At 44.7% G+C, this 23,477-nt stretch overlaps 1 protein-coding gene across 1 annotated transcript; it reads right to left on the bottom strand.

Annotated features, from left to right (window-relative positions):
* Positions 1-4,806: 4,806 nt before the first annotated feature.
* LOC133915284 (indole-3-acetaldehyde oxidase-like) lies at positions 4,807-22,460 on the bottom strand. Its single transcript, XM_062358389.1, has 10 exons — positions 22,287-22,460; positions 8,440-10,098; positions 7,919-8,187; positions 7,604-7,813; positions 7,298-7,516; positions 6,184-7,149; positions 5,874-5,969; positions 5,648-5,746; positions 5,373-5,562; positions 4,807-5,280 (listed from the first exon to the last, which is right to left on the bottom strand). The coding sequence occupies exons 1-10, from the start codon at positions 22,423-22,425 to the stop codon at positions 5,045-5,047; spliced, it is 4,083 nt and encodes a 1,360-aa protein (XP_062214373.1). The 5' UTR covers positions 22,426-22,460; the 3' UTR covers positions 4,807-5,044.
* Positions 22,461-23,477: the final 1,017 nt, after the last annotated feature.

Here is a 23,477-nt window from a genome sequence, read left to right as displayed (position 1 = left end):
TCCGGTCTGGTCCGGAGTATTCGGTCTAGTCTGGAGTCTCCGGTCTATACAGGAATTCTAGAATAACTACGAATTAAAGCTAATAGCTAGAATCTAAGGTTGAAGCTAGGTCTATTGGATATCACAGAGCTAGAATAACACTTAACACTAGCAAGATGATCACTAGAGCAATTTGTATGATGAATCACAAATTTCATATAATAAAATAAATTGCATAAATACGAACACAAGAGATTATCCCGGAGTTCGGCCACCTCACAAAGAAGTGCCTACGTCTCCGTTGAGGAGCTCACAAAGAGTCGGGTCTTTTCCAACCCTATCCTCTTCTAGCGATCACCAAGATCAAGCTAGAAATTCTTACTCAATTTGAAGATGTTTACAAACTTCCCGTGGTACTCCATAAGTTTGGGTGCTCTACGGGCGACGCCTTGCCGTCTAGAAGCACAAAGCTTCAAGAGAAATGATCGCAGCGAATGCTCGATGAAGAACTCAATGCTCAAGTGGCTTAAACCCCCTCTCCAAACACAAACTCTCTAAATTTTTGTAAACTTTGCACTAGAGGTGGTTGGAGGGTCTTTGAATGCTCTTAAAGTGCTCAAGAGGTCTAAAGTTCACCAGCAACAGTAAGCTCTAAATGCCATAGGGTGTGGGATCATTTATAGCCCTCTCTCAAAAACTAGCCGTTACTGTTTTGTCAGAACTGACCGGAGTATCTGGTGAACACCGGAGTATCCGGCCCTAAATCTAAAAACGGCATCAGAACGGTCACAGAACGTGTCAGAACTAACCGTTACAGTTCTGTTAAATTACGGGAGTTTCCGGTGAACACCGGAGTCTCCGATCCTGATAGGGCTTCCAAAAACATTAAGTCCGGAGACTAGCCGGACCCTCCGGCCTCTCCAGGTACCGGAGTATCCGGTGCACACCGGAGACTCCGGTCCTCTTTTTTTTTATCAAAAAGATTAAAAGCTAACCGAGAGTCTCTAGCGGAGTCTCCCTCGGAGACTCCGGTTTGTTAACCCATAAATTACCGGAGTATTCGGTGAACACCGGAGACTCCGGTCTTTTTCCAATAAAAATAAACCGTAACCGAGACTCTCTGCCGGAGTCTACCTCGGAGACTCCGGACTAAATACTGAGTACCGGAGTATCCGGTGAACACCGAAGTATCCGAACTTAGTGAATTTTTGCAGAATAAACTCGGTGTCTGTGGGTGATTGTGTCTCTCAACTAGTTGGTTCTAAGGGATATCTTGAGCATTGAGACACTAACCAAGCAATCAAATGCAACCCTCTTAATAGAGCGGCTATCCTAGACTTAATTTCAAAAATAAAAGAATTTAAATCTTATTGAGTACTCTTCGTTGATTCTCCATTTGTTTCGACGGGCGTCAAACGTCACTTATCTTTTCAACTAATGCTTAAACATGTTCATAACTTAGATAAGCATATTAGTTCCTTAATCGTTTGTCACCAATAAGGCAAAACCCACTTAAGGGGCCTAGATGCACTTTCAAAGGCGCCGAGCAGCCTTATCCAGAATTGGTTGCAATTGTACTAGGTGCAGTCATCCTAGTGTCAATGGCAGACCAAGATATTGCATTGGAAAAGTTGACACAATCCCAGGGAAGATTTCTAAGAGTTCATCTAGGTCTATGTGCTGACATCTAATTCCAGCAATGGAGCTCTTTTGCAAGTTGACTTGCAGTCCAGTAGAGTCTCCAATGTCCTGTAAGATGGCAAGCAGTGTCGCAAGCTCACGTCGCACCGGGTTGAGAAAGAGGACATCATTGTTAGCATATAAGGATAGTAGTAGGCATGTTGAGCGAGTCATGCGCTATTTGTTTGGTACTATGAGTTATGGTCTTCACTATTATGGGTACTTATCGGTACTGGAGGGTTATAGTGATTCAAACTGGATATCTGATGCTGATGAGATTTACACCATAAGTGGATATGTATTCATTCTAGGTGGTATTACTGTCTCATGGCGATCTTGCAAACATATCATCTTGATGAGGTCAACTATAGAAGCAGAACTCACTGTATTAGACACAACCACTGTTGAGGCGGAATGGCTACGTGAGTTGTTAATGGACTTACTTATGGTTAAGAAACTGGTACCGGCTATCCTTATGAACTATGACAATCAGATGGTTATTATCAAAGTAAACAGTTCTAAAGATAATGACAAGTCCTCAAGGCACGTAAAGAGACGATTGAAGTCTGACAGAAAATTGAGAAACTCTAGAGTAATAAGTTTGGATTATATCCAAATAGCTAAGAACCTAGCAGATCCCTTCACAAAGCGACTATCATGGAATGTGATAGATATTGTATCGAAGGAGATGGGTATGAGACCTATGTGAGTTATGTTATAGTGGTAACTCAACCTATATGATCAGGGATCCCGTGAATTAGGACATGAGAAGAATAAGCTACTGGTCTAACTAGAGGAGAGTGCCTTTATTGTTTGACCCACTCGAATGAAGGTGCAATACTCTCAGAGATCTGTAAAGCATATTGTCTATTGCCTTAATGTGTTCTGTTGGCTTTAAGTAGCGAAGATGCTGACCTACAAGGCATTCTTGAAACAACACACACATATATGAGTCTGATTGTTAGTCGCAGCGTATAAGATTTGGGTGATCTCTAGTAAACTCATGAAAAGACCATGGAGTAGAACTTATATGCTCCACCCACTGGGTAGCCTACTGCCAGCCAAGTATCAGTTATAAGTTTAAGTGAAACTTGTTTGCACAAAACTTGCAATTCAAGACATAGTCCATTATTCAAGTTGTGAATGAGTGTAGCTTCTTAACAGTCTCCACTAAACACTGGTATATCAAACAACAGTGGGAAAACTGATAATTCTCTATTAGACTTTGAGATCTGGAGGAGGATTGTTAGAATTATTGGGATCGGTCCAAGTAATAATTCCTAATAGATCTTAAAGGCCCATATTGTGGAGAGGTGGTCCATATTGAGTCTCACCCTCTATTAGTACCATATTGCTAATGAATGTAGAGGTGGAGGGGTTTTCTCCCTATATATATGCAAGGACCCCAACCTTATTGGTAACACATACAATATAGACTATTAATTGAGAGTAGTCCTAAAATCGGGAACGCTCTCATTACGTGAGTCTATATAAGAATTAGGGTTTTTGCCTCTTTTTCTTTCTGTTGCGCTGGTGCTGTAGTCTACTCCATCCCGGTATCGGCGTGCACCGGCAATTAGGAGAGCATATCTCTGAAACTCTCGCTCTTGAGATCTTGCACCGGAAGAAGGCGAATAAGGTTTTTGGGAAGCGCTCCGCTCGACTGCTCAAGTTCTTCACCATGGCTCCTCTTCCTGGTCGCTTGGGCGTTACCCACTGTCATCATCAACAAATTCAGCGCGTCATCAGCAGGATTGATCGCGCCGTCAACACGGCACAACCAGCATCTTCAGCAACCTCCACAACGCAGGATCAGTACGTAAAAACCATGTTACTCGTACTTTATTTTTTTGCGGTTCCTAATTTTGAGTATAGTAGATCTAGTCATATATAGTGCTTTTATATAAATATCTAGATTATGCTCTGATGATACGAATATGTAAGTTTATCATTTTATGCTTATGAATTATTTATAGATTAAATTAAGCCTAAAAGTGCCTTATTTTCCAACACAATCTCTGACTGGCAATTAGTTTGATGCCTCTGTCTCAACCATATCCACTGGCAATCCCCATCACCCTACCCACCCACCATTGCAATCGCTGGGTCCGCCTGCCGTTGCCAGATCCACCACTACTGATAGCAACTATGTTAATTCATATTTGACTAACTGTTGGTTTGACATCCCCGCTTTGACCCTACTAATGGTCCCCCGCCGCTCCACCCACTGACCATCACCACCATCATGATGGTCTACCGCCGCCGGATCCGCCATTATCGACAACCACTACATTAACCCATCTTCGAGTGACCATTGGTTTGACACCTCCGCTCTGACCAGATCCATCGGTGGTCCCCCGATGGCCCCGCCCCCACCCACCCCACTCACCAACCATCGCCACTGTCAAGCCGGCCTGCTCACCGTGGGCATCCCTCTCCGGTGAACCCTCAAACGTGAAAATAGAAATCGATTGCAAATTTTTATTTAATTGCACATATCAGGTCTCAAACTTAAGACATCTAGCTCAGATATCATATCAAGCTGTATATAACGATCAATTCACTCAAAAACTTAAGTTGATAAAAAAGAAATTGATCAATTCACTTGTACGGAATCACTCGAGGATTTTATTTAGCAAATCCGTATCTTCATCGCTTTATGATTAGCAGTACGGCGGAATCCTCACACGAAAAGCTCATGCACAAACCACATAACCAATCCAGCAATCGCTCAGGACAAGCAGCAAAAGCGTATTCCATATTTCGATTCGGGCTTTCCTGCTGCGAGTAGAGCCGTGGATGACAAACCGCACGTGCACGTCATCCGTTGGATCATCACTCGATGCTTCTGATTAACCCTGTCAACAAGCAGGAGATACCAAAGCGTGAGAAGCAATGGCCGACCACGCCGGCAACCTGAGGCTAGCCGGCGGTGTCGGCGGCAGAAGACGGCAGCCACGCAGGTTGGCTCGCGCCAGCCCAAGCAGAGATGATCCAAGGGCGCGCGGGGAGGAGCATCCGCCGTTGGAGTGAGGCCCAACAACCTAACTGGTCCAATCCGATTCCGATACCGATCTACCCACACCGAGGCAGGTACGCACCTATGAGGCTATGAATGAAGATTCATTGCAAAATTGCTTCAAAAACTAGTCAAAATCACATGATTTCCTCCATCCATTCGCCCTGCCCGACGCTTATTTAGCTTATTTTCCCTATATACTGTTCATCACTCCTGATACACAACACCACAGCTCGCTGCCCGTCATTGCTATCTCTTCTGCACACGCATCACGTCCAGACTAAACAAGCTAGAAATGCCATTATTTTACGCTGATTAACCTTATTCATCACGGGCAGTGCGCCGGCTGCAGCCTGAGGCCAGGACCTATGCTTTCGCGGTGGTTGGGCCGGCAGCAAACATGCTCTCGAGGTACCTCTCGACGACGTCGAGACCGCAGAGCTCCTTGACGACGGGCATCGTTGCCGGCACGTCCATCTGGAACATCATGGCGGAGTTCGCGGGCCCGGTGCAGACCGAGAACTCCTTCCTGGCAGCCCTGATGGCCTCCCTCATCGCGCAGTGCACCGACGACGCGAGAAGCAGCGGCGGCTCGCCCGACGCTGCAAAGATCCAATCCACAGTATGTCAGGGTTGCAAGAACGTTTGCAGGTGGCCAGGTGGGGATGAAACATTGTGAAAAAAAAAAGTTCACCTTTCGAAGAGAGGACACGCTTCTTGTCGGGGGCGCTGTTGATAAGTTGGACGTTGAACTGCTTTGGGATGGTATCGACCGTGGGGATCTTGTACGTCCATGTGCCGTCGTGGATGACCATGCCGTTGGAGTTCGTCGCGTATTCCTCGTTCGTGAAGAAGCCTACTCCTTGGACAAATGCGCCTTCGACCTGAGTGAATCAAGAACAGTGTTCAAAGCAGCACAATTTCACTGATGCAATGGTCCGTATGAGCAGATTTTGCTTTGGAGCTAACCTGGCCCAAGTCTACAGCGGGGTTCAGGCTCTGTCCGCAATCGTACACGAGGTCGCTACGTAGGATTGTGGTTGCTCCTGTCAGAACATCAACTTCCACCTGCAATGTTCATTTGCAAATTTTCAGTCAAATGTCAGTGTTGAGCAGAACTGAAGCTGCAGTCCTAAACAATTTGGCTTGGTAATTGCATTTGCAGTGTTGTTATTGCAATTTGGATCAGGGATACCTCACTGATGGCAGCTCCATAGTTCAAGTAGCTCTTGAAAGTTGGGTCAGGAGTCCAGTATGCCTGCGCCGATAAGTTCACACTCGCCATACTTGCCTGCAGGTGAGGAAAGATGCCATGAACAAATGAAACTTTCAGATAGTGAGTTCTCACATCTACAAGATCGCCACACTAAATTGCTGATTGCAGTTTATTGAGGATACAAAGGAGGCAGAAGATTAAAGCAACTCTAATTCTTGGTATCTTTTTCAAACAAGTTAATTGTTGGCATGTTACTGACAAAGTTAGAATTCACAAGGCGTGTCCTCACCTGAGCAATCAAGGCACTCCACTCCACTGTGCCAGCCTTAGCTTCCAGACTCTCCTTAAAAGGCTTCAGCCTCTCGACAAGCGCAGCGCACGACTGTCGAACCGCTTCGCAGCTAGTTTCAGAAGTGGTGCTCCCACCGGTGAACCCTCCCTGGATCATGCTCAATGTGTCAGCCTGGACAATCCGCACCTTGTCCAGGAGGCATTCACCGCCATCAGTACACAGCTGTCCCATCCCGAATGCTGTCATCTGCTTCACTTTAGTCCACAGGCCTTGGCCTATCTCAACCCCTCCAACCTCGACAGCAATTGAACCATCGTTCATGATAGACACCTTTCCCGGAGTCGGACGAAGGCTCACCCCATATGTGATTGGTACACAAGAAATGCCACGTTTCTTCCACTTGTTGCTGCTGTTGAAGTGCTCGACCATTGCAGCTCTGCGCTGGTACTCTGGAGACGAAGCCAGCTTATCAAAAATTGACACCAGACTGTACGTAGAAGCTTCACCCGCACTTTCTCCGTAGAAAACTGCAAGGCTCTCGAAGTCATGAAGGTTCTTCCTCCTGATGGTATTAGTGTTGACTGAGAGCACGGAAGCAACATGCTCAATGATGGCTTCTGCGATGAAAGAACCCTGTACATCTCCTGGAGCTCGCATCGTTGACTTCGATGAGAGATTCGTCTTGCAGACCTTGATGTCAAATGCAAGAGCGCCCCAGTTGTACTTTTTGACACCCCCAATAATTTGAGCTGGTATCAATGGACTCAGATCCAGTGCTATCCCAGCATTGAGCCCAAGATCGAGGTGCAGGGCTGTGATCTTGCCGTCTGACTTGAACCCAACGGAGTACTTTGCCTTCATAGGATGCCGCCCGCCTGTTATTATCATGTCCGTCTTGCGGTCGACGTACATCCTAACAGGACGCCGCAGCTTGAATGCAGCGACGGCACATGCACATGCGACCTGACAAAGCGGAATTTCATTGTCATCTCTGTCAAATTTTGCCTCTTAAACAGTTTTTTGGTCAGATCATGAATTTCAGTTGGCAATACATTGGTAGCTGAAAATAGAAAAGTTCAGCAAAGCAAAGCTCTAGTTAGTCAGGACTTACATGAATTCCCTTCATTGCCTTTCCACCAAAGCCTCCTCCAACTCTTCTGGTGATGACACGAACATTGTGAGATGGAATGCCAAGGCACCTTGCAACCACACTTTGTGTGAGCTCAGGTATTTGTGTCGAGGAATAGATGGTTATGCAGTTATCTTCATCAGGAATAGCTAGCGCCACTTGTGTCTCCATGTAGAAATAGTACTGGGATTCAAGTTTTACCTGCAGAAACAAAAATACCAGGTGTGAGTGTTTGGCCTCGGTGGAAACTCAGAGTATACATCCCCTTGAACGTAATGAAGTATGTACCTCTGCTGATAAAATCTTGTGATCAGCTTCAGACATTCCTTTGTTGTAGTCACCAACTGGCTTAGGAGCTAAAAATGGGGGAGTTTGGAAGTAGCTGTTATGTTGGATGGCGTCTTCTATTGTCAGAATCGGTGGCTGCAGACTTTCTGTGCTATACTCAATAACAGCTTGCTTTGCCGCCATATAGGCGTACTTCTGTGTTTCAGCAATCTGAGTGATAGAAAAGCAACATGACACGGTAAGCAAAATTCTGGTTATTCATAAACATATATTTTTGGTTTTGTGTAATCCTAAAGAACACTTAAGAAACATTACCACGACACCAATATTTTGACCAGCAAATTCAGCAACTGGATCAGCAAAAAGTACTTCGTCTCCGTCTCCTAGCATCAGGAAGCCAGATCCAACATTTTCTCCACCACTGGGAATATCCTTTGCGGTGATAACTGTGACGACTTTTTGTGAAGCCAAAGATGACTTGAACTTGATACCCTTTACATGAGCATGGGGATGTGTGCTGTAGATAAATGCTCCATAGAGGCAATCCTTGGGAGCAGGGATATCATCAACGTACACAGCCTCCCCTGTATAAGAAAAATCAATATCGTTAAGTGTGTTTTTCAAGAGAGGAACTACAGTCACTAACAATGTGAGAACAAAATATTCAGGGATGAAACTTATCAGATGGTTCAGCACTGAACAAAAGGACCATATGATTATTATTTTGTGGAGTATGCAGTAGAAAGAGGTTACAAAAAACTTGTTCAGAAGCTCAAGCTATGAAAATCAAAGCTAAATCAGTTTAGACATTGGGTGATTGGGATAAGATTATATACCAGAAGCTTGGAGCTCTGCCCCGACTTTCTTGATTGGCTTGCCAACTGGCTTGTATTCATCAGTGAAAACCATTTCTTGCCTTGACCGTATTGGCAAATCATTGCTGTCAACCTTCAGATGCTTCTCCAGTGAGTACTCAGTGCTACCATTTGTAGTTCCATTAGTATATGACCCAATGGGAGTATCAATCTTTGCAGATGCACTCGAGCTGTTGGCAAGGGAAGAAACGAAGCTGAACAAGAAACTGACAGCCAAGCTGATCCTGTATTCGGGATGTGTTGTGCCTTCTGATGGTGAAACAGTATTTTTAAGCAACCGGACTGCTTCAAGTATAACAGACGAGCTCACCGATTTGCCTTTCAGGTAATCCTCAACCTTCCTAGCTCTGATGGCGTGATCAACACCGTAAGCGCCAAATGCCAAGCATATATCGTCAATGAGATGCTCCCCTGATGCTTCATCTACTGAAGTCCTTGCCAAGAAAGCAGAATTGACATATGAGACAGCATTGCCAAATGGACGAGGGGCTGCTCGGAAAGTCTCAAAGGTGATGCCATCTGAACCCCAATCTGGGATAAATATGCTCAGCAGCAGGGTCCTAGAATCACATGGAGGTTGCTGCAAGAACTCCTCCAAAGTGAGGCACAGCCTTTTTGAAGCCACCTGAATAGTGACAGTTGAACCTGCAGCTAGTAGTACAGTTGCCACATCCGACGCGAATTGCAGTCTCTGTGCCATGATTATATTGCCACCTATGGTTGCTGTGTTCCGAACGAAAGGTGAAGCCACTTTGTTCAGGTGATGAGCAATCTTTTTGAAGACCAGATTTCCATCTGACAACACCTCAATTGCTTTAGTGATGGACACAACTGATCCAAGCTCTACTCCCTCGCTGCTTCTGTTGATGACCGAAAGCTCTGGGATCCCTTTGATGTCAATGTACGTGTCATAAAGGTCTTGATCTTTGTACACTCCAGACCCAGTGTTTGAAGCCACAATCTTCACAGAGTTTTCATCAAACCAGTTAGAATCAAACAGCCTGTGAAGCTCTTCGATACTCTTAGGATGGTACCAGCCGTCGCCGGAGACCGCCACCGGAGCACCATTTGCCTGTTGCAAAGAAGACTTGATCTCGGACTTGAGGAACTCCGGGAAGGTGCAGACGGCGCCAGTGTTGTAGCCCGGCAGCTTGCTGGCATCTGCAGGTTCGTCACCCTTCTTCCAGAAGCAGTTGAGTCCCAGGTCCTCGAGGTCAACATCGGCCGCGAAGCTCTTGCAGGCGTCGACGATGGGCCTGTAGCCTGTGCAACGGCACAGGTTTCCTGAGACGGCCCTCTCGGCCTCGGAGGTGGTGAGCTTGGAGAAGCCGGCGGGCGGGGTGGGGCGGCCGGCTGCCTTGTCGGCCTTGATGAGCGCAGAGAAGATGGACATGCACATGCCGGGCGTGCAGAAACCGCACTGCGAGGCGTGGAAGCCGGAGAGCCGCTGCTGCACGGCGTGGTAGCCATCCTTGGTGTTGCCGATGCCCTCACTGGTGGTCACCGAGCAGCGATCCACGCTGCAGAGCAGCGTCAGGCAGGAGCTCGCGGAGAACTCGGTCACCTCGTCGGTGCCCGCGTCGTACTTGGAGACGAGGACGACGCATGCACCGCAGCCACCTGCCACAAACCCACAACGTACGTGAAGTCGTACAAGAGGTTAGCTTTTTCTCCTGACACGCAGAAGAGCTGGGTATGGTTACATTGAGATTATAAAAATAAATGAAAAGTCTACTTTACTCCTATAAAGTATTGTTAGAGTACATTTAACCTCTACAGTATCTTTTGGTCTAATTAATCCTCTAAGTTTGTAAAACCAGCTCGACATCCTAATACTGGTTTCGCTACGTGGTTTTAATGATATGGAAGATTGTATATATTGTCATGTTGTGAGATCATGTGTGTTGAAAAATTGGTTTTATGGTGAAATTGGCAAAATTCGCAAAGTGATTTAACATCGTGTTTTAGATGATATGCATGTGTTGCGAATATATCGTTTGATATTCTCGTGGTAGCATGACGATATTTGTGGTTTTGATATGTGCAATACACTCGTGTGAGTGGTGTTGTGCGGAATTGATTGTTGATTTTGTTCATATGCAGATGTTGTCCTGAGGGTGAACGTGGTCGGTGACAGGACCGGGACTAGTTTCAGGGAGAAACTGAGGTCAAAGTGGTCATAAGGTTACGTATAACGTTCAGGCTAGGGAGCGGTGTAGGTAAAGATGATCGCACCATGAGGCGTATGTGAGAGATGTACAGGCTATGATGTGATGAAGATTGATTACACCAGAAGACGTACAAGAGAGTTGTATGATATATGGTGCAACGGAGTGTTCACTATGCATATGCGTGTGTGCTGGAATAAAGAAAATGAATTAAAAAGGTAGCACTGTGGTGTGCATTGTGCTGCTGGATGTGTGCGTCACTTCGTCAATGCCTACATGTTGGTAGGTTGCATGTGGGTGACTTGGCTATATAAGAGAAAGAGTGAATTGCACAAAACACTTAGTTTTAATGCCATATTCTCACATTGCACTAAGTTTTAGACTTTCTTGCACCCTTTTGTATGCACATGACATGCTCGATTTGATCCATGACGTGGTGGAAGTCATGACAACGGTTAAAGAGCACAACATGACAATGCATCGATGTGGAAGAAGGTGTTGATAATGAGCATGAAGCTCGCAACGTGGAAGTAGGAGTTGATAATGAGCATGGAGCTCACGACGTCTGAGGAGAGAGAGGGAGATGGAGTGATGTGGTATCCTGTGTGTCAATACAACCTTTAATACCATTAAAACCATGTAGCGAAACTGGTACAAGGAGTGATGTGAGCCGGTATTACAAACTTAGAAGGATAAGTATACTAAAAGATAATTTAGGGGTTAAGTGGTCTCTGTAATACTTCGGAGACTGAAGTGGACTTTTCCCCAAAAAAAGTTGGAAGATGCTTATATTTTTTTTAAAGAAAAGTGCAGAGGTTAACATAACTACGTTGAGTATCACTCAGATTAATTATAACTGGCTCATTGCCGAGTATTCTTGATGCAATTAGTTACATATATTCTATAAAGTTTTGTGGAAAGTGAAGATATCTCTGAAGAATTTTTCTCTGACTAGTTAACAGAAATGCAATTTTGACAATAGATAACAATAAGTGCTATTATTGTGGTTGATAAAATCAGTTGATCACTTATTCTTTCAATGTCCAGTGGAAGAATTCGTATGGAGTACAATTGGCAGCTGCTTTGGTACTATTACTAAGCCGAGGTCTCTCAGAGGGCTAAACAATGGTTACCAGGGATACCAGATTGCAATCGGATAGGGTTTGCAGCAGTTAGCTGGTCCTTATGGACCATTCGCGATGACATTTGCTTTAATCACAGTGCTGTGCTTGACCCTAGAATTGTTGTTCATAAAATTTGCTCTTTTTCTGCAGTATTGGGCAGGTTTGCAACCACATTCAGATGGCGGCTCGACTTATACAGGAGCATTTGACAAAGATGGATAATCAATATCAATCAAAAGCACTGAGTCTGATATGATGGATGTAGTTTAAAACATGAGTCTTTCTTTCAGTCTCCTAGTTTAAAACATGAGTCTTTCTGATGGATGTAGTTTAAAACATGAGTCTTTCTTTCAGTCTCCTAGTTTATCTTTCGATAATCACTTTCAGTCTTTCATTCAGCGTGTCTGCGAGCCGCAAAAACATTCAGTTTTCAGTCTGAATATGTTTCAGACTTCTACATTTACACCTGTGCATTCTATAATTAAAATGCCACGACGAACTTGTAATGTTGCGACCAAAAAACTTTTGTGGATCCTTGGTCGAAAAAAGAAGGTTACATATATGGAAAGTTCCACCAGTAACAGAGATGGAAATTAGAGATGGAAAGTTCCAATATATTTTTAGAAGGGACGGCATGAGGTTATGCCGATTTTATTAGACCAGAAATAAAAGAAGGTTTACAAAGAAAAAACAAAAGAGACTAAAAGGAGCACAGCAAGGGCTAAAACAAAACCGGCCTCAGGACATAGTGCTACTAAAGCCTATTCAAGGCCATTGAGAACTCGCCCAATATGTCCTTGATCTTGTGCACCACCTCAAGTGCCGTTAGGTTATTGTCTCGGAAAATCCTTGTGTTTCTCTAGCTCCATATATTCCACCAAAAGAGTAGCACAAAGCCGTTGAACTGACTCCGCAATTGTTTATCAATCTTCTTCATTGCCGCGCGCCACCATCCATATAGAGTTTGAAAGAGCTCAAAAGGTGGCAGTTTGAATAGGTGGAGCTCAGGCGGATAGATGGCACCATACCTCGCGAGTGAAGACGCAATCCTTGCAAAGATGTGTAGGGGTTTTCAGCTCTTGGTCACATAATTTGCATGTTTGGTTATGGGATCATCCTCTCTTTGCTAGGTTGTCTGCTGTTAAGATCTTTTATTGTAGTAGAAGCCACGTGAACGTTTTACATTTGGGTTGTGCTTTTGCTTTCCAGACTTGTGCCATGTTGTGTTTCACTGTTGTCCCGAATTGGATCTTGTATGCGCTGCTTGCCGTGCGCTGTCCATTTTCAGTCCATCGCCATCTAATTACGTCGGGTTGTTCTTCTGTGAGGTGGATTCGGCAAGTCTTTTCCCATAGAGCTGTGATCTGTGATAGTTCATCTTCCGTTGAGATTTCCCCAATGTATGATAACCAATGGTGGACATGTAGTCCTCAATTCACCTTAAAGTTCTTTCTACTAGATTTGTCGAAGATTTTGGTCAGCAGGGCAATGTTTCTTGGAGCCTTCCCGTGTACCCAGCTTGAATGCCAGAAGTCGGTTTTTCCCCGTTCCCCACTGTAATATCTGTGGATGTGTTGAAAAGCGCACGGTCTGCTTGAACACACGGTAAAAGCAAGCCTTTCCATGGGCGGTCATTATCCTGCCAATCGAACCATAGCCAGCGAACGCGCAAGGCACGCAAAAATCTTTGATGGTCGGGGATGCCAAGTCCTCCCCTCTCTTTTGGTTTTGTAACTATCGGCCAACTCACCAGGCAATGGCCTCCACATACCTTGTCCGGTTCCTCCCCCCTCCAAAGGAAGCTGCGGCGTATACGATCGATCTTTTTTTGCAGCCATTTTTGTAAAGGTAGGACGGTAAGGTGAAACGTTACTTGCGAGGATAGCACCACCTTAACCAGCATCTCGCAACCCACCAGTGAGAAGTGTCTTCCTTGCCATCCTGGCAATTTGTTCCCAATTTTATCTATAAGGGGCTGAACATCCACTCTTCGTAGTCGACATGTGTGAAGTGGCAATCCTAGATATTTGCAAGGGAAGTGCCCCACCTTTCCTTGGAAACCCGCTAGAATCTCATCAGTCTAGCTTGTTGCAGCAAATTGGGTAGATTTCTATTTTTTCTAGGTTTGTTATTAGGCCCGAGCACTTGCCGAAAGCGTCCGGAATCAGTCGTAAGGCATTCAATTCATTTCTATCTAAGGAGGCAAAAATGGCTGCATCATCCGCATTTAGGGAGCAACGAAGGTTTACCGCTCTGGGAAAGATTGGCTTGAGGATGTTTTTACGTGCTGCTTATGCGATGATTCTTTGAAGGGGATTGATTGCTAGGATGAAAAGCATCTGTGAGAGTGGATCACCTTGCTGCAGCCCTCTAGCATGTCGCAATTGTGGTCCTAGGATCCTATTTAAGATGATCCTGGATGAGGACATCACGAGCAAAAATGAAATCCAATCTCTCCATCTCTATCCAAACCCCATCGCCTGCAGCACTTCAGTCAAATATGGCCAATTTACTGAGTCAAAAGCTTTGGAGATGTCTAGCTTGATGAAAAGGGTTGCTTGTTTCGATCTTTGCAGTGCCTTTACTACATTTTGGACATACAGAAAATTATCATGTATTCAACGACCCTTTATGAATGCACTTTGGGTTTTCGGCACTAGCTCATTGAGGCGGGGGGCTAATCTGTTGGCTAACAGCTTTGTGATGATTTTGGATAAATTGTTGATCAGGTTGATTGGTCTATAATCAGCCACAAATAAAGCTCCATCCTTTTTGGGTAGTAGCACTATATGTGCATTGTTACTTAGCTTGTCTGAACCCAAATTGTGAAAAACATTTAGCGCTTCAATGAGGTCTCCTTTAATTATTTCCCAGCAGCTTTTGAAAAACATTCTGATGAACCCATCTGGGCCCGGGGCCTTTTCCGAGTGCATGTCTTTTATGGTGGAGTGTAACTCCTCCTCATCGAAGGGGGCTTCTAAATCCGACAAATCTTGCGGTTGATAGTTCAGAGCATCCCAGTCTATAGCCAATTCTCTTCTTTTGCTTGTGCCCAAACGTTGACCAAAGTGATTGTACAGCAAGGCCTCTTTTTGATTGTGGGTCGTTGCAATCCCATCTTCATAGGTTATGCTTGGAATAAACTTCTTTCTTCTTTTGCCATTTGCTTTGATGTGGAAAAACCTCGTGTTTGCGTCTGACTTCTTGATCATTATCATTCGCGAGTGTTGTCTAACGCGTGCTTTCTCCAATGCGGCGAGTCCAGATATTTTCCCTTTGAGCCATTTTCTGAGGTTTCTTTCATCTTCCGAGAGCAAACGTGATTCCTGTGCAACGTCCAGTCTATGGATAACTTCTTGTGCGATATTAAGATGCAACTTTATGTCTCCAATGTTCTATTTTTTCCATAGCTTAATCACCTTTGCGGTTCGTTTTAGCTTGACATGCATGCGGAGAATGATGTTAGAGTCCAACACAGGTTGTTTTCAAGCTGCCAAAACCGTCTCTTTGAAACTGGGCAGTCCCACCAAAAAGGATTCTTATCTGAAACCTGTGTACGATGGAGGAGGTTCTCTCCGTTGAGATAAAGCGGACTGTCACGTCCCAAATTCTTAATCACACAATTAAGTATAATCATGCTTCTTACGCATTATGTTTAATTTTGTGTAATTGTAATTCGGAACGCTAATGCACTTCGTTAAACGTCAATTGGATGAGAGAAAGAAATTCGGAAGAGAAAAGAATAGAATTCGCAGTTAAAACGGGCTTTTTCTCTCACCCGTGGGCCCCACCTTCCCAACCACCCAAATGGGTAGCCCCACCTGCTCCCTCTCTCTCCTCCCTCACTCCCCACACCTCCCACCCGTGCAGCAGCTGCTGCTGCCTCCCTCTCACTCCCCTCTCAAGCTCTCACTCCCTCTCTCCCTTTCTCCCTCAAATCTGAGCTCAAGTGGAGGATTGGAGGTAAGCATGTGGTACCATTACGATCACGATCTCGTAAGCTATCCATCTATCCAATTCATTTTCGAATTCCCGGAGAATTTGAGTCGTTCTTGGCTCATTTTGGTGTTTAGGGTTAAAACGAGAAGAACACCGGAATTCTTCATTTCCCGAGCATTTCCTCCACTTCCCGATGGTCACCCAACTCCACAAGCATCTTGAGTAAGTCTCTTAGGCTTCCCATGGCAAGAATTCGTGGTTTGGTTGATAGATTTCAAGTTTTGGCAAAGTTCATAAGTTTTTGAGGTTTTGGACCAAAATGAGGATTTAGATGAGTTTTGAGCTAGGAATCGAGTTACTAGGTTGGTGAATGAATTCTAGACTCCACAAACCATCCCAAACATGTTCCTCTTTAGTTTGGAAAATATCATATTTCGATTTGGTAAGTTTTTCCCCAAATAAGGAGAGTTCTGGGAAGTGCGGAGTATCCGCATAAAAGTGTGGATAGTCCGCACATGTGCGTCGACCAAGGCAGAAAGCCCTGGACTCCAGCTTGCGGTGTAGGCGCGATCCTCCTCGTCGCCTTTTTGCTCCTGCGCCGGGGGTCTCCCTTGTCAATGAGCGTCGTGATCACTTCAATGGTAGCCTTAGAGAGCAGCTGGTCAAAACGCTGCATGCAGAAAGATAATCTCTCAGTTTGTGTGTGTGGTTTTGTAGATAGGTCCCCCTAACTTGTTTGCAAGCACTTCCTGTGCGATCTGCACTGCATCTTTGCCGAGCATTGCTTTCTTGGCGAGGCGATCACTTCTCTGTGGTGTGTGCAGTGATCTTGGCTCTATGCGCACGTGCTCTGTGGTGTTCCTCTCAGGGATGCATTGGAGCAAAGGAGTGCCTAACTGTTTTGTGGCAGAATTTAAGAAGGAATGAATTGCCGGTACCTCATTCACGATCTCTTCGGCGAGGATGATCTCGGTTGGCGCGATGCGGTCTACAGGTAGGTGGTTAATTCCATCATCTTGCGTAACGATCTTAGCAATAGGTCCAGCCATCCGTGTTTTCACATGTGCCCACCTCCTGGCCTCTGGGGTTGGGGTGAACACCATTGAGGTGGTCGTCAGGCACTCCATGTGCGGGGTTGCCATCAAAAAACCTGTGTGCTTGTGAGTGGAAACGGATTCAAAGAGCATAGGGTCATGAAGGCCCAATTCTGAGTCAGAAGAACCATGGCGAGCCACAGCTTGCAGCATGTCAGACGCGGTGACTTGTATAGCGCGTCGTTGCCCTTCCATTGTCTGGCGTGCCTGTGTGATGAGAGTCGACTGCTTAAGCTTTGCCTGCATCCAGTTCATCGCCCCTGTGGTTGGGATGTACTTCGGCGAAGGGGCTCTAGGGCTCTCCATCTACGAATTGGTGTCCGAGGCAATGAACACATTCACAACAGTTACCTGTGTAAGGTGTTCGTAGTGTCCTCTGTCCCCTGAGACTACCCCTTCAATGCCCACGCTGGTGTGTTGTTGCACGGTCGTCTGTGTTGAGGAGTATGCTAGGGGCATCGCCAAAGGGTTTGTCAGTGTGGGAATCTGGTCAAAAACATCGCCATGGTTGTGCTGCATGGCCGCCAGTGTTGGAGAGTAGCTTGGTGATGCCACCATCGGGCTTGCCAGAGTAGGAGTCTGTTCCCTGTCGACCGTCTCACCTACGAACAAGTGGTCATTAGCGAACTCAGTGAGCATGGGATCAGAGTCTGTGGACAGGCTTGGCATCTGGTCTCAGCTGTCACTAAGAAGGATGGAGTTTACTATAGCATCATCAGTGCATAGCCCTAGCCGGTGATGTATCCGCTTCCCTAGCACTATGGCTAGCGGAGAAGCGAAAGTGACCCATGGGGCCCACTTCTTCTTCTTGATGGCCTGCTTCCTGCGAGGGTAGGGCGGCGCAGCGGTGTTGCCGAGTCCAGAGCGTCATCCGCGTGCCATCGACCGTAGTGAGACCTGTCATCCCGCCCGCACACAAAGTCTCATGTATCGCGGCAGGGGCGAGACAGGCATGCCCAAAGGGAACGGTTGCGATGGTGCCATGTCCCCCGCCTGCTGAAGTCCTCGTTCGAGTCACCATCTCTATCCCCCCCCCCCGCCCACCGCCACCTCGGCTACAGTGCCGGCTTGGCGGAGCGTGATCCGGTTGCACGCCGCCGTCAGGGATGTTGTACTACCAATCAAAGATGCGCTCCCAGTGCCTATTGCTTTGACGGGGATCTGGGGGTTATCAGAAAGAAAAGCAAGATCATGGATGACCTCTAGATGTATGAATAACATGTAGGTCTGCTCTCTTTTGACGTCTATGGGCTGGATGTGGTGGATCTCCACCATAGACAAAGGGATGGATGTTGAGGGTAGCTCACGATCAGCATCAGTGATGGTGAGCCAGTTGACCTTCAGGATTTCACTTGGATTGCTGCACCAGGCCCATAGATCATATGTTCTTGTTCGTTCCCAGCGCCTTGAATGCTCTTCGAAGTAGTGGATGCTGCAGCGTTGACCGATCACAAGCACCACCGCCTCCTCGAACCAAGCGTGCGCCGCCAGTCCTTCAATCTTGAGGCGAACATGGTAATCAAAGGATGTGGACTCTGCATACCTCCTCGCATTCCATGCTGCGAACCTGAAGTTGCGGCCGTGGTACGACAGCCGATTGGTGCGAACGACCTCATCTCTTATGAGCTGGCTGTTGAAGATGATCAGCCAGTCCTTCGGATGGTGCTTCACCAACTGGCACTCATGGACCCTCACACCAAACTCCTGCGAGAGGGCATCGGAGAGGATGTAGGTCTCCGTATCAGGGCGGGTGCCTGTTAGCCAGCAGACGGCCACCCTGCTGAGCAGGAGCTCTTTGCGACTCTCCATGTCCCCTGTCGCTGCCACTGCAGCAAAAACCTCCACCGGGCGTGCTGCCGGGTCGCCAGGGAAGGATGCCATGGATGCAACTGCAGGTTTGGGCGTGGAGTAGGATCTGGTGACAGGGTTTAGCGAGCGGTGTGTGGCCTTGGTGGTGAGAGGGTGTTCTCTGTTTACATTCAGAGGACCGATGACCCAATCTACAGCAGCGCCAACACTTTGTAGGATCCTGGCAATCTGCTACCTTATGGTCCGGTGCGAGGCAATTCAAACATTTCCCCTTTGTTCTTCTTAAATAGGCCTCTGTTCTTGGTTTGTGCTGTAAGACTATTGCCAACCGTTTTCCTTCACGACCTAGATTCCCATCATGAAGGGATTTTCGTTCTTTTCAACGTTTCAACGGTTTCACTTTATGGTTCCCGTCACGAAGGGATTACCAAGATCATTCCTTTCAGGACGGGATTCTCTCTCCTTTCTCTCGAAAGGAAGCTGTTGGAGATAAGAGAAAATAAAGGAATAAGAACGGGAAAGACAATCGGAAAGGAGACAAAATAAAAAAAATATGGTTAGAGATAGTCTAACTTCTGCATTGCATCCTGGTTCACGGGTGTCTTGAAAGATCTGTCCTTCCTCTACCAATACCTTGGCCTGACTGTGCTTCACTCCAATATATTTAACGACTGATCTTGAGCCCTGCACTCTGCTGTGGCGGAGGGCTCAGCTAAGATGAGAGACAAGTCTGAACTGTGCTGGCGGGTGCCTTTAGTGCTGGTTGCAGGCTTTCTGCTGCTGCTTTGTAGCATCTCTGTTGCAATATATGAACCTGACCTTTTAAGTTCTTGCGTACTTCATCGAGAGAGAACGACAACAGAGAAGGTTTAGCCCTATTATATCCAAAGTGCCACCAGCAACTTTTACTCCAGCTACCTGTTTATGTCCCAAATATCATATCTGTTTTTTTTTAATGATTTTTAAGGAAAATGGGGTTTTTTGGGTTTCCCCCCCACAAGAAGTGATACTATTTTCGTAGTCCCTGCACCATCTCACGCGTCGGATTGTAAGTGAGCATCATAATTCTCTTTCCTCTCTTCGCTTTTTTTTGACAGCTTTCTACCTTTCTGAATTCTGATGTTGTATGGGCTCATAGGGGGCATCGAGGCACAAGTACAGGTCGATGAAACAAGAAAATCCTGTGCCTGGCTTTCTATAGTTTCGTCTTGGCATGTCCGTGAGATGGTGACATCCCAATTCCAAGGGAAAAATAGGGAGGGAAAAAATGAAGCTATAACGCTGGAAACTTCCCTGGATCAAATGAACGAATTACAACGCTCGGGATTTTTCTAAAACTTTTTTAACTAATATTTTAAAAATACATCCTGCACCGCCACACTAGAGAACTGTCAAAAGATTCTTTCTTACAAATTTAGTGGACGAGGGTTTGTTTTTAAAACATCAATGAAAAAGGTTTAAAAATTAAAAAAACAACGCCAGCCGAAAGAATAATGGCCGACCAGAAGAAACTAAAATCCCCATGTACCGTTAAGCGTGCGTGCACGTATGCGCGAATTCCCTCGCCACCTTTTCTTTTCTGCAATTCTCCTTTACAAAACTGAAGATTGGTTTTTGTTTTGTTCAGTTCAAGATTCTGCTTAGCTCAATCAAGAAGGAAAAGAAAAGGCTACCAACAATATAGGTAAAAATCAAAAAATAGATAAAATATGACACCGTATTTATTAAAATAGATAATATGTTTATGTATTTATAAATTTAACATATTTATTCGGCACCTCGCGTACCGAAAATCTAATTTCAGCATATCCATCAAAAAAACCGTGAAACCGATAGTTTTCGACACCTCAATTATCAAAAACGGTCAGTATTCAGCATTTAGTGCCGAATACGACAAACAGTGGCGAATACAGCCTACCGTTGCTGTGCGCCGAAGAAAGCTAGGAGCGATTGTACTTATACGTTTAAGTTTTTTATTTAACTCTCTATTTTGTTTGGAAGTATAAAAATAGTCTAAAAATTCTAAACATTTTCATGAGCAAACTAGAGCTCACTAACAACCCATTTTAATTTGTTTGATCCAAAAAGTCTGAGCCAATATTTAATTAAAATTTTCCAAATAAAGCTACTTTTATAAATTCTAGCAATTTTTAATGCCCCAAATAAATTCTAAAAAATCTTAAAAAATCACTAATATTCTTCTCATGTGATATACTAATTTATAAAAATATTTTCAACCCTAGGCTATTTGGTGAAAAAGTGAATTCTTTGTAATGCTCTATTTATATGCATTTTTATCATTTCATGTGATATTCTCTTTTTAATTCAATTTGAATAAAAATAAAAGCATACATTCATATTGATACATAGAACCAAAAAATCAAAAATTCACTAATATTCTTCTTATGTGATGCATGACAGGTTAACAAAAGATGATAAAGCCAAACACTTAAGAAGCATAGAATCCAGTAATTATAAATATATATTTACATTCATCTTTTCAAACCAGGTAGTGATACGATAAGTTTTAATATTTATCAATTAAATATGGTAAATGATATCCGAAATTTAAACAACCAGATAAGGAGTATGCAGATAGGGATACCATCTCTCGAAGCAGGAAAAGAGAAACAAGAAATGAAGCACAAAGAACAGCAAGAAGAGGTTTAATATTAATATAAGAGGTTGCCTGACGTTTTCAGCTTGGTGCCGGCAACAGATTAAATAGAGAATGTTTGAATTAATCTGAGAACTAAGGTTTTGTGTATGTTTGAATTTTTTTTATTTAAATTGAATTAAAAATAGAATATCACATAAAAGAATAAAAATACATATAAATAGAGTATTACACAGGCTTAATATTAATCGTAGAACCAAGGTTTTGTGCATGTTGAATTTTTTTAATTCAAATTGAATTAAAAAGAGAATATCACATGAAATGATAAAAATGCATATAAATGGAGCATTTCAAAGGAAATCACTTTTTCACCAAATAACATAGGGTTGGAAATATTTTCATAAATTAGTACATCAGATGAGAAGAATATTAGTGATTTTTTCTACATTTTTGAGAATTTATTTGAGGCATTAAAAACTGTTAGAATTTATAAAAGTTGACTTATTTGGAGAATTTTAATTAAATATTGGCTCAGGATTTTGGATCAAACTAATTAAAATGGATTGCTAGTGAGCTCTAGTTTGCTCATGAAAATGTTTAGAATTTTTGAACTATTTTTATACTTCCAAATAAAATCAAGAGTTAAATAAAAATTTTAAACGCACACGTACAACCACTTCTAACTTCTTTCTTCGGCACATAGGCTTTATCGGATAACTGAGGTGCCGAATATGACACCGTTCATCGTATTCGGAATACATATCGTTTTTGGTAATTGAGGTGACAATACGTTGTACAGTGCCGTTTTCAGTATCTAAGGTGTCGAAAACTGTCGAGCCCACGGTTTTTCGGTGCCTTGTCTGACGAAATTGGATTTTTAGTACACGAGATACCAAATACATATACTAAATTTATAAATACGTTAATATATTATCTATTTTAATAAATATCGGTGTCATATGATATTTATTTTTAAATTTTTGCCACAAACTGAAGCATGCATGCATGCGTACACAAGATCGGTCTGGCAATCAAGGGTGCTCGATGGATCACGTACCTTCGCCGCAGCCGAGCTTGGGGCCCCTGACGGGCGTCTGCGTGCGCAGGAACTCGAGCAGCGTCGTCGACGGGTCCACGCCGGCCGCCTCGTACCTCTGGCCGTTCACGGCCAGCACCACCGGCTTCTTTTCCCCCATCTCGTCTGCAGCCTCGATGACCACGCACGTCCTCTTCTGAGCTGCACCTGGAGTGCGCACAACGGAGCGGCGCCTCTGGCGACCGTGGCCTCTTGTTAATTTATACGAGTTTCCGAGCGGCATGTAGCTGGTGATGATGCACGCGCTGACGACTCCGGCCAGCTGGTTGCGAAAGCGATGATGCGAGATTGAAACTTCGTCTCACTCGCAGCTGCAGCCTGCAGGTCAAGGAGATGTACGTAGTATGATGCATGTGGGCGCGACGAATGCGATCCTACACAACATGCGTATTGGACTAGCAGCTAGCATCTGGTCGGCATGCATTTTTCAGCTGCTTACTAAACTACTACAAGGCAGCGAAGCGATCGAGCAGTGGATGCACGATGCAGCGGGGAGGACGGAAAGATGCACACGCGAGCGAGCCGGCAAAAAATCCTCCGTGGCGGACTTCTGTATACTTAGACCCCGTCTACCCCTCCCGTGTTTTGGGCGTCGCTAACACTCGGTTCTCATCCGTGGCGAGCACCCCCTAGGAGCCCGAGCCCCCGTGCTCGCCTCCATCACCTCCTTCCATTTGACTCCAGCGAGATCCACCTTGCTCTTTCCCTCGCTTTCTTTTAACGTCCTTAATTTCCGTCGCCGGATCCCCACTACCGGCAGTCGTCACGTCAATCCATGTGTTAGAATTATTGAGTGGATTCACGTAATAATTCTTAATAAATCTTAAAGGTTTATACTGTGAGGAGGTGATCTATGTTTAGGTCCACTCTTTATTAATATCATATTATTAATAGAGGTAGATGTGAGGATTTTCTCTATATATGTGGAGAATCGTTCAAATAATATTCTAATTAATCACCAGGATGATCATTATTCATAATCACAACCTCGATGATTAAACAGAATATCATCTCGGTAATCCCGGCACGTATTTTGTGTCTAAAATCAGAATACATACCTTACAACATTTAGCATCACAACATAGCTTAAGAAAGAGCAAGTAATTAATATTTATATTACAAATCTTTAACATGCAACCATTTTCAACAATT

The sequence above is a fragment of the Phragmites australis genome, chromosome 4 (genome assembly GCF_958298935.1).
Source record: "Phragmites australis chromosome 4, lpPhrAust1.1, whole genome shotgun sequence".
In the NCBI taxonomy this organism is placed as follows: Eukaryota; Viridiplantae; Streptophyta; class Magnoliopsida; order Poales; family Poaceae; genus Phragmites; species Phragmites australis.
The sequence above is the reverse complement of the archived record's forward strand: the minus strand, read 5'-3'. Positions and strand labels throughout refer to the sequence as shown.

What these genes read in the sequence shown, in the direction of transcription:
- LOC133915284 (XM_062358389.1), bottom strand. Translation starts at nt 22,425, where the DNA reads ATGGGGGAAAAGAAGCCGGTGGTGCTGGCCGTGAACGGCCAGAGGTAC. An exon ending in CAAGCTCGGCTGCGGCGAAG is followed by an intron (nt 10,099 to 22,286) that starts GTACGTGATCCA and finishes GGTTTGTGGCAG; the next exon opens with GTGGCTGCGGTGCATGCGTC. An exon ending in AGGCAATGAAGGGAATTCAT is followed by an intron (nt 7,150 to 7,297) that starts GTAAGTCCTGAC and finishes CCGCTTTGTCAG; the next exon opens with GTCGCATGTGCATGTGCCGT.